The 12,429-nt window shown below is 24.1% G+C and overlaps 1 protein-coding gene across 1 annotated transcript; it reads right to left on the reverse strand.

The window, feature by feature from the left end:
• Nucleotides 1-2,326: 2,326 nt before the first annotated feature.
• Nucleotides 2,327-7,585, reverse strand: LOC136985428 (MKRN2 opposite strand protein). The gene is made up of 4 exons (XM_067282709.1): nt 7,236-7,585; nt 7,030-7,079; nt 6,444-6,609; nt 2,327-4,114 (listed from the first exon to the last, which is right to left on the reverse strand). The coding sequence occupies exons 1-4, from the start codon at nt 7,448-7,450 to the stop codon at nt 3,916-3,918; spliced, it is 630 nt and encodes a 209-aa protein (XP_067138810.1). The 5' UTR covers nt 7,451-7,585; the 3' UTR covers nt 2,327-3,915.
• Between the last annotated feature and the right edge of the window lie 4,844 nt (nt 7,586-12,429).

Consider the following 12,429-nt stretch of genomic DNA (forward strand, 5'->3'; position numbering starts at 1 on the left):
CAAAGTAATCTTGTATATTATTTTGCGTTGTATATTTGCACACATGAAAAATTTCAGTTAAAAAAACTTTCTCATATTGGTATTGATTTTCGTCTGAAATATTCGCAATAAGCATTTTGATTTTGAGATAATGTAAGAAGATTGCATTATTATATTCTAATAAAATAATTCATGTATTTTCATTTAATCAGATGAACAGATCCATATAAGAATTGATAATTGATAACGCTATAAAATTATCTGAATTGATACAACCTCGAAGTACGCAATTGATTTTTATATTTTCTCAGCAGTGTGTCCAAAAAATTTTCGTTTTCCTGATGGAAGCTGTTTTTAATATCAATTTATGAAAATTGCAACTTAAACCAAAATAGCCTCGCAGCCCAATTTTCCAATCACGAAATCAGCCGAATTTTCTCAAATAAGAGAAAAATAAACCAGCAACGAGTTGCTCAACTTTCCCGGCAACATTTAAAATTTTCGTGGCGTCATCTGTTATAAAAGACTTAATAAAATATGATATTTTTAATTATTATAAAATGGCAAAAACCTTAATTTTGTGGGTAGAGATGAGTATAAAAGTTGTAAATGCTAATAACGAGTAAAATCCTCAGTAAGTCCGACCCTGCTGAAGATAATGGGGGCGTGTGTATCTCCCCATCTCTCGACCTTTAACTACCAAAATTTAATAGCATCAATCCCCCCCGCAAAATTTCAGAAATTTCGACAAAAACCACAGGAGCTTGGAACAGGGTGAACAAAATCGTAACCCCCACACAAACATCCATACATACAGAAATTACCTTCCCTAAATTTATTTGCATTTCTCGATGTTTCAAGGTGTTTTAAGATCAAAAATGTAAAAATTTAGGGGGGTGGTCATTTTTTGCCGGATCGCCATATTTTTCATTTGTTATAACAGCCGAGTAAGTAAAAAAAGGGTAGTCCATAGGCCGGGGACCCGAAAATTTGTTACTGTAAAAGCAAAGTCACATTGATCAGATTAGATCTATTGTTCTCTTATAGTACGGAGACATTTCGATCTAAACGAACAAGTTAACATACGCATATCACAGTTCGGGCGGAATTTTCAGTTCGATTTACAAAGTAGCGGTATTTCAAACTAACCTATATAAAGCTCTATATCCCTGGCTGAGACAAACAGTACAGTTACGAACTAACGGGATTTCAAACTATCCGAGTTCGAATTAACGAGGATTTCCTATACATATTAATTAAAAAGGTATCATTTATATAATATACATTATATAAAACATACATGAATAAACAGCGAAGATAACATGTACAATACCTGTACAGTACGTCCTCTTCTCGAGAAGACAGGGCAAGAAGTGAGTATGCAATGGCTTCAAAATCATCGGTGCTTTCGTGCAATCATTGATATTGGATCAATGGTTATGCCTTGCCATAATGTAGCAGTATTTTTTAAAATCTTTTTCGCGCTATTAATTATATATCACGAAAATTTGAATCCAAATATAATTTAGGATATCACATACATTGTGTATATATTTAGTTCAACGCAAAGTGAAATAAATTTCTTAAAGTTTAATAAACTAAAAAAAGAAGTACTTTCACCAAGCATGTTGGCCTCTTCAAAAACTTGATTTTTCGAAAAATTCAGAAAAACTTTCGAATTTTGATTAACAGCTAATAAGCTTTGGGGACAATACTTTTCGCTGAAGAAATTTGTTTACATAATATGTTTAGACTTACAAACTTCAATTTGACACATCAAGACCTTCAATTAAAATTGCAAAAATAGAAGTACTGATTGTATATAGATCAAGAAATATTAGTTGGCATTATTAATTAAAACACTAGTATTAAGTAGTATATCTTCTATCATGTATTCATTTATAAAAAGTACAGTAGGTGCAGTTTCAACATCAAAATGTTCCTTACAGTTCAAACACTTATAACTCAGAATAGTTAGAGATTAGTTTCAAATTACACCACCACTAAGCTAATTTAAAATTGCATTGTTATATTCTTCCACAGAATTAAACTGAAACATTAGGCTGTAAGTCCACTATTTTTCAATTCATATCTTACAAATTATGAAACCAAATTTTGTAGTATACAGATCAAAACTGTACCTATTGATAATTTTTCACATTTAATAATAAGCAATTGTCTACTGGTCATTTAATTATGAACGTTAATATCAATAACCACATCATCATCATCATCATCATCAAAGAAAAATATACAAATATTTCATGTTTAAGTTTGTAATGTAATAGAGTAAATTTTTAATTTCAGTGCTATTTATTTAGAATTATGAAATCAATAAACATACAAATATTGTAAAGTATAAAATTTATTTTCAAAATTACAAATTTTGAAAGTAAAAATATAAAAATGTACATTTAATAAATTTACATACTTGTCTTATAAAAAAAATATTGATATTGGATTCATAAAAAGCTGATTTCTAAGAAAATCAACAAACTATTTTAATATTAGATGATACAGATTTTTCACAACCTCAAAAATCTCATGGAAATATGACAAAATAGTTTGTGATAAAATATATATGGACATGTTTGTGAAATTGTAGAAATATTCAAAATAAAAAATTATATATAAATTTTCTAAGACAATAAAAACATGAATTCATAGCAAAACTTAGCAATTTCATTCAAAATTGTAATGAATGTAACAGTGGCCTGCCACCATCAGCTGTATATTAGGAACATATAAATAGAACTTGACATGATGTTAAATTTGAGATAATTCAAAACCCATCATAGATATTCAGCATATCATAAATCAATGAATTTATAAAGTGAATTAAGAGATATGTATCGCTCCCTAATTGTAAAATTTTATTTGAAATTTAAATTATTATATTAGAAGCATTTTTGCAACGAATTTGCAAAAATGCTTCTAATATAATTTGGATATATTTTTATTCTGACATTTGGATTCTATTTAAAATGAAATAACATTGGTATAACTTATTGTATACCATTCTATATTATCATTTGATAAATATTAAAATTCTCGATTGCTGATTTATATATTTATATATTTTGAAATCAAGATAAAATTTATAATACATATATATTGATTTAATGAATTAAATGATAAGTTAGATAACCTAACTATATTGTACTTTAATTATAGAGGAATATATTCAGGAACACATTTATAGGAGGTGCAATGAATTGAATGAAAATGATAAAAATGCATTTCAAAATTTAACACAATAATAAGGTATAAAGTTCACTTTCAACTCCATAAAAGGCTAAGCCCCCTTTTTTAAATTTTGAAATATTTCAATAAACCTACTTTTCTTTAACAGATTTTCCTTTCACAGAATACATTTTACTATTTTAGATATATTTAAACATTGCTATTTTTTCAAATTAATGAATAAATAAATTAAAAATAATTAATAAATTTAAAACAATTAATAAATTTAAAACAGATATAAATCTATACAAATTTGAATAATATAAAGAATTCAACATTGTTTAGATTAAGTAAATATTAAAAAATTAAATAAATCTTCTCTCTTTAAACTTGATCCTTTAATTTAAACTGTTTTATTTATTATAACAGAAAGAAATTCCTCAAAAAAAAAAAAATAAACAAATAAAGTTGATCATTATTATATTTTTTTATCATAGAAGTAAATACAGATTGAATTCAACTAATCCCTAATAATAGTTTTGAATGATGATTTTTTAAATATATTTGAAATTAGATACCAAATTATTATAATTTGAATAACATGTAAAATACCAATAATAAAATTTGCCTAAAAAAATAAAATGCATATCAAAAATATCTTCCTATAGCTAAATATAAAAACTCCTATATAATTAAATAAATGAGTAAGTTGTAACCACCAGTGTTACTATTAAAAATAGTATGAAAAATATTTCAACGTTGTATACACACATTTTCTTTTTGTAGTTGTCTGTATAGGGCAATATATTTGGCTGCAGTTTTAGTACGTGGAACAATGAAATCTTTACAAAACTGTGTCTTGCTAATGAGTGAAGATTTCATCTGTCTCAACTGAAGTGCTCTTAGAAAAGAAAGGACAAATGAATAACAATTATGACTATTTTCTTCATACCTGAAAAATTAAAGATGAAAATGTTACATTATTAAAATTATTTTATATTGGTTCTTAAAAAATAATACATATATATATATATGTAAACTATATAAATAAGAGTGACCATTATTCTTAACACCATTGACTCTCAAATGGTTATTTGATATTTTGCATAAATGGTTTATTTATATTGATAATGCAAAGACATTTTATTTGAAAACTGTCAATTATTGTAACAAAGATAACATTCAAAGTAACAGATATGTAAAAGAATCTGTAACACTCAGAGTTAATAATTAAATATTTTTTTATATAAGTAATTTGATAAAGATTGCATGATTGTATTTATTTTATGTATATTTCTAATAATCAAAATTTTAAATTTATCAGGAGTATATTATGCATTAATACAAATAACACAAAAATTTATAAATTGTGCAAAACATTAGAACTATCAAATATTTAATTTGAGAATTAACAGTACATTTATTACTGTCAAATTAATTAACAATTTTATAAAATGTAATATATTAAAATGTATTATTTAAAAAATATTCAGCTTCTGTGATTCCTTCTTATTATATTATTTTAAAGAATTACTTAATGGAGCAACTTAGGACTTCAAGCAATCTCAGATGATCTCCTTTCTTGTTGGAATACCAGCTATATATCAATTAAAAAATTCTCAGAAATTCCATAATCCTGCATCTACAGGTGTACAGGAACAATATCGGTAATTCAACGATCCAAAACTATGGTTTAATTATGTCTCTATACACCTGCAGAGGCAGGATTACAAAATTCCCAAGAATTTTCTAATCTCAGATTAATCAAAATTTATTTTTAATTCACAAATTGAAATTAAACCAGGAAAGATTACATTCACAATCAAAAATGAAATAAATATTTTTATACATTTTAGTAACCATATAGTATTTAAATGAAATATATTTGATCATAATGAATTTATTGCATAAACCTACTGTAACAACATTAATTTCTTTTTCTACAGAATATTATTTAAATTTTTATTTTAATAAATATACATATAAATTTTAATTAATATCTATTTATCATACAAGAATTATTAATTTTGATATAAATTTTATAAATAAATTAAATTTTGAAACAATATAATTCTGAAAAAGTTTAAGTTTGTTTTAATAGTTATGCCTTATCATATGTTTTTATTCTAAAACTAGCAGTACCTGCCATGTGTTGCTGTGGCTCAAAATGTATCTATTATAAATGTATAACACTTCCCTGTGGGGGATTTCGAAAAATCCCTTTTTAGTGTACATTCTCTTGACATACCCTATTAAAATGCAATCAAAAACGCAAAAAATCGCATCTAAAATAGTATAATAGAAGCCCAGTTCTTCACAGTAAGCCTTAATTTTGTCCCTCTCCCCTATGTGGGGAATTTTGACATCTATATTATATAAAAACATGCGAATATTCGAATTCAACATTGTGTCAAAATTTCAAAGCAATCAGTGAAGAACTTTCGGAGATTAGCTATTAGGAACAAACAAACATGTACGTTTTTATTTATATAGATTAAAATAAGACATAACTATAAAATTATAATAATAAATATTGTAAATATTTTTCAATTTCCATTATTGTAATTTTAGAAATAATATAAATTATGTAGCCATAATTACAATAAAAAGGAGCAATTTCATAGTGGATGAACCTAACTTGTGTCTTACATACTAATGAATTTTTTAAATTTTACTGTGAATTTTTGTACTATATTTACTGTAAATGCTCATAAATTAAATTAATCATTTAATTTTAGTCAAATTAATGCTTGTGAACAATAACAGATTTGGTTTATCGAACAAAAATATTTAAGAAAGTTCCAATTTAAAAAATTTGATTTTGATATAGAATTAAAATATGACTACGGAATTAATTTGATAAATAAAATTAATTATGAAAATTTATACAATTTATATGCTAAGTATTAATAAAAATATTGTTGTAAACATATCAATATCAAAATAGAGCAATACAAGAGTTTAAAACAAATAATTTCCAAAATTCCACTGCATAATTATATAATGATTTTGTTACTTAACTTTATAGAATAAATAGTACTAAATAGTACTAAAAAAAAGAACTCATTACTTGTAACAGAGGCCCATTTGTATGCATAGTTGTATATTTATTATGGTAAAAACAAGTAATGTAAGTAATTAAAAACTCTGTTTTTTTAATTACTTACATTTAATTACTTATATAATTTATTTTTACACCAGTTTAAAAAGTTTTTAAACTCTGAAACCTAATTACTATTTAGACTCTCAGAATGTTTATAAATTTAACAATATAAGCTTACTTCTCTTTTTGCCATTGATCTTGATGACAAATTGCATTCAATATATAATCCCAGTATTCTTTCCATGTTGTATCTAATTTTGATATAATAGTAATGGGTAAACATTCATTCCATAAATGACTGCAGTTAAATCTCAATCCTTCTCGGTCAAAATCATAAACTTCACCTACAATTTTTCAAATTATATTATTAATATCATAATTATTTATTACTTACCTATTAATGTTTATATTTTGTATACATTTATATAAACAAATGTATACAAAATATAAACATTAACATTAATTTTTTATATAAATGTAATATATTTTATAAATTGCTTCATAATGTTATCATTTTTATATAAAAATTCAAAAATATATATGAAAATAACTAATGAAATAATATATATCTACTTGTTATATACTGTATATATAACAAGTTTTTAACAACATTCTTGATAAATATTTTAAATTTATTTATTAAATCTCTATGTTATTTAATAAAATCATTTCTTTACATTTTTATAATAACACTTATATTATCAATATAATGAATTCAAGTTTCTCAATATAATTATATTATAAATAAATGTATACAAAATTACCTTTAGAATCTGTGATACCAATATGTAAATCTGTGGAGTTTTGATAGGCACTGAAATGATTAAAAATACAGAATTAAAGATTTAAAAAATGTATATAAACTATTTAATTTGGATGAAATGCTATTTGTTTTCATAAGACATGCATTGATTAAAAATGAGATTTAAAAAGATTTCATTAGAGAATTGATGAAGTATTGTAACCTTACTTGAGGAAATCTCCTTTGGTTGGCTTGATTACGACCGAACACGGACTTTTCTTTGCACTTGTAAAAGGGTAAGGAACTCTAAACGGAGGTATTCTCAACTCCGAAGTTTGCAAGTCGCCATTACACAGCGCGCATACATCGGGAAGATCGAAGCAGAATATCTTAACTACTTTATCACAATGTTGAAAACATAATATTCCAGGATCTCCTAGCATCTCTTCAATATTTACGAACAATTCAATCAATCCTTCGTCATTCCGACCTTGTTTATCTCTCCCTAAGGTCAATGACGAGGCCAGTTAAAAAGTCGACGTTCAACCTACTCCCCCGGCTCTTGATTAGTTCATTCCGCTATGACGTTTTTCGTAATTCCTCCAATAATCTTACGTTTCGATTTTTCCTGTTTCACGTGACACGAATGTAACCGTTAATTGGTTTATTTGAAATATACTTAAATAATAAGTATTTAATATAAATATTTATACTTATATATATGTTTTTGATAGTGTAGAAAACAAATTTATAAATAAATTCTTTCGGGATTAGATGTAGCTTTAAATACTGTATGCATCAGAGGAATTTATTAATTAAAAATTTCAATTTAATATCTGTTCTAGAAAATAAGTAAAAGTGTAAAAAATAAAGTTATAAATAAACAATTGATTCATTCTTAAGTAATGAAAATCAGAAAAATTTTTTATTGAATAGTAAAGTTTGTCATTAAAAAAGCCATCGATTTCTTTTAGCAATTAGAGCATTTTAACTTATTTTTTTATATATAAAAATATTTTTCGTCTCTTAAAAGATTACGTATAAATTTCTCATTAAGTTATACAAACGTAAATAAAAATATATAAAGTTATAATTCTCCAATGTATATAACTTTATGTATTTTTAATGTTAGTAAATATGAAGATACTGTTGCCAATATAATTTTTCTCTCGGGCCTACATTAATTTCAGTAAACTCAACAGACGACATTGAATCTGAAAATATGTTGAACAAATAGCTTCATATATATAAATATACATATAAAAGCTACGTAGCTAATTTAGGTTTATATGTATATAATGCATATATGTGTATCATTTTATTTAAAAAGTAAAAATTTAAAATAGTACATATGTAACTTTTATTTAAAAAAAAAAAATCAAAACAAAATAAGAACTAATAATTTAAATAATAACAAATATTCGACGAAGATTATTATAATATTTCTTGAAGATCTTTACAAAATGTGATAGGCCTAATAATCGAATATCAGGTCACGTATAAAGAGTAGGTGTTGACTTAAACTGAACAAATTGGTACTGAAGGTTACATTTTCATGTTGATTATTATTGAACATATTGTGGGTTGACAAATATGATTTACAAAGAAACCATGACGAGGAAGATTCAGTTTTTGGTTTTCATTTTATTTTTGAATGTGAAGGTCATAAATGAAATCAGTTTCTCAATAACAATGATAATATAATATATATATAAAAGATGAAAAATTTTAAGATATTTCCTCTTTTGTCTTGTTTAAAATGGATTCGTTGCCTTAGTCCTATCTCTGAAGAAATCGAAATGTAATTCGATCCATATCGACTTATATATCGATGATTCAAAAATAAATTTAGGTAAAACTTTAACTTAGGTAAAAGTAAACTTATGTAAGGATATTTTAAAATAAATAGCTTAAAAATAACAATTAAATATAGAAATGATGTTATCATCATGATTATTTTTAAGCAACGTAACATGTTACGAAATTCATGATTGTCATTTCGTAGAATTCGATATTAAAATGTGTAGGATGTTATTTTTAGTTATAATTAAAAAATAAATAAATAAAACGAAGCTTTACGACAGTAATTATATCCTATTGAAGTAAGTTTTCTTCATATTTAAACAACGATTGTGTTTTAAATTTTCACCTTGACATACAATAATCATCTGGACATCTTTAAAAGCTACATTATTCAATTATTTTAAATTTCATTTCTTGACATTTAATTTTGTTGGATGATTTTAAGTGATATATGTTTTATAGGATAAAGTTCTTACGTAAGTTTCTAATATGTCTTTAAAATTTGAAAAGGGAACATGCCAGACCATAAATTGTAATATTAATTATTAATAAAACATATTTTTATTACTTTCTGGAAATATTTCTTAATTCTTGACAAGATAAATGTCACTTCCAATATAAGTACAGGAAATGTATACTATAAAAACTCTAAATAAGTGAACCGTTTCAAATATAAAGGCGTGGAAGGGTCACCAGTTGTTTAGGTCACGAAGATTTTCTAATCTTTTCATGGGCCTTTCCTACTTAACCTAACTGCCAAGGCGTTTGAAGTAACGTTCAGGAAATAGTTACAGAGGTGATATTTCTGAAATATCTTTTTCTTTAATTTCGGGAACAAAATTAACTTCCGAAAATTATACATTTTCTCGACCGTAAAATTAACGAAAAATTGAAATTTACGAATTACTCTATATACAATTGTATTTTCTAAAAATAAAAAAAATAAAAAACTATTATTTTTATTGAAAAATACTTTATACACTCCAAAAATAATTTATTTCGGACGTTTTATTTTTATCAAAAGTTTATAAAAGTATAATATTTAGTTATTATAATTAGTTTTGTTTACGATGTGTCGACACAGTTTCGGACAGAGACCTCAATTTGCTCTTGATCCTGAAGACGTTAATAACAAATCTCGACCTCGTTTTTCTTTCAGGAGACAAGTATTCATTTTAATCAACGGATGATACAATTTTACAATGAATCTTTACCATAAATGTAGGTTACTTTTTGACGTGCAACCTGATTTTTAAAAATATTATCAGTTTTATTCAAGCAATACATTTATAGATATAAAAAAAATTAATTGAAAAAGATACGGATAATTATAGAGGAATTGATTAATTATATATTATTACTAAATTAATAAATGTTTGAGTATTGAACATTCAAAGTTTTCGGGAAATTTATAAAGAAGATTAAGATTGTTATATCTTATATAATGGGGATTATTTATTGCTTAATGGAGTTTTTTAACGTTCAACATTATAGTTAATATTGGATATAGTAATTAAATAAATTATAATATTATTTATTCATATTATTAAATATCATTATATTATAATGATATTTAATAAATATATAGAATGACTTTTAATAACATATCTATTTATAGTGTGTTAAACACGTTTTAAAAGAAAAAGTAGCATTCATATATAGCCTAAATTTTTTCCATAAATTATTTTTTTATTATTGAATTGCATAAACTGAAAAAGATAATATTGAATATTACATTAATTTTTAAAAGTATGTAATAAAAAATATTAAGAAAGATCATTAGAAAGAACATTAAAAAATAAAAAAAATAAAAAAATGACTGTTTCTTCATTTTTAAATTTCAGACATTTAAATGCTCCAGATTTAAACAAAAGTTAATTAGTTAATTATATGTAGTTTTACTATAAGAATGTTTTTTTCTTTTTTATTTTTTATTTTGGTATTAAATTGCACTTAAACTTTATTTCTATAATATTTTAAAGCAAGTTAAACAATTGAAATTGGCTAATTTAAATTGATTTAATTTCGTTAATTTAAATTTTAACTAGTTTTCATTTCAGTTGATCGTGGTCAGAATAAATAAATTATTTAAGTTACTTTTTTATTCTATACCACTTTTGTAATTAAACTTATAAACTTATTTTGATTATATTTCTTGTAATAAATTAGAATTATGTGATAATTCTTGAAACGGTTCTCTACTTAGCATAATTACATTTTTTAATTTAAAAAATATTTTAGATTTTAATAGTATATGCTTAAAGGTACGATCATGTGAGTAAACGATCTTAAGCATGAGCGAGTCTAAATATAAACTACATATAAATTGAATTGTTTTTCAACAAGATTTTCTTTAAACAAGGAAAAAATTTCTTAAATTTGCAAACGAAATTTTAGAAGTAGGTCTATTAAATATAATTTGATTTCCCTCTTTGTCATTTTTAAAAATAAATTTTCAATTTTTGAAATTTTAAGTAAATTTATCAAAGGAAAACCAAAACAATAACATTCTATTTCATCATATATTTAAAATTTTAGACTAAAAATGTTACATGTAATATAATGTTTTTATTCTAAAACTCTAAATTAATATGTAATAGAACATTGGTAAAGTTTTTTTGGTAATTTTTATTAATTTAAAAATATTTTAACTTAAAAACTATTTTAAAAGTATTTTTTTTTTTTTAATTTTAAAGTTTAGTTTATCAAAATTTATAATAGTAAATTTATTATTATTTCAATTATTTTGGTGTAATTAGACAACTTCAAAAATAATTTTTATTTATTCATAAACATTTAATTGCTTGTAAATGAAAATAAGTTAATTATTTTAAGTCTTTTAATTAGCTATAATAACAAATTATATATGCTTGCTAGAGTCTATAATTGGAGTGACTATTTATATTAACAAAATATTTTTTTAATATTTAACATCAACAATATTAAGGATTTGTAGCAACATTTTAAGGGAATAAAGTTATTAAATATGATTTATAGACATACATATGCCCAAAATACTGTATATTAATTTTTATAAATACCTAAGAATGTCTCTTCTCGACAATAAACCTTCAACTATTTTAATGGCATATAAAAATTTCGCATACCGGAAAATAAAATTGCAATATTTACACGCATTATGTGAATTTTTATCATTTTGATGGCATAAGTTTTGCTTCTGTACGCTTGGATGGTTTTCAAAACGACTTAACTAGCATGAAGTAATTTTAGAAATCAGCAAAGATAAAACTGAATTTTCCTGCGTATAGATAGATTTTTGACGCGTGATTAATGAATGGTCAAAAACGTTATTAATGATGGTGATTAATTAAAGTCACGAATTTAAGAATTTTGTATGTTGCTTAGCCATTCAAAAGTTTTAAAGTAAGTTTTCTTACTTTGAACAAGTTTCGTTTATTTGTTTCATTTTATCATTCGTTTCATCTATATAAATAAAAATGTAAATGTTCGTTTGTTCCTAATCTCAAATCCCCGAAAGTTCTTCACCGATTGCTTTGAAATTTTGACACAACGTTGCATTCGAATACGCAAGTGTTTTTATATAATATAAATGTCGAAATTCCCCTCGCGGGGGAGAGGGACAAAATTAAAGCTTACC

This window comes from Centruroides vittatus, unplaced genomic scaffold, assembly GCF_030686945.1.
Source record: "Centruroides vittatus isolate TY-2023 unplaced genomic scaffold, ASM3068694v2 contig_970, whole genome shotgun sequence".
NCBI classification, from domain to species: domain Eukaryota; kingdom Metazoa; phylum Arthropoda; class Arachnida; order Scorpiones; family Buthidae; genus Centruroides; species Centruroides vittatus.

Bases quoted from the DNA above. Each gene is read 5' to 3' on its own strand.
- LOC136985428 (XM_067282709.1), bottom strand. From the start codon at position 7,450: ATGCTAGGAGATCCTGGAATATTATGTTTTCAACATTGTGATAAAGTA. The intron at 7,080-7,235 runs GTAAGGTTACAA...TAATCATTTCAG, and splicing joins ACCAAAGGAGATTTCCTCAA to TGCCTATCAAAACTCCACAG. The intron at 6,610-7,029 runs GTAATTTTGTAT...GAAAAATTGTAG, and splicing joins TGGTATCACAGATTCTAAAG to GTGAAGTTTATGATTTTGAC.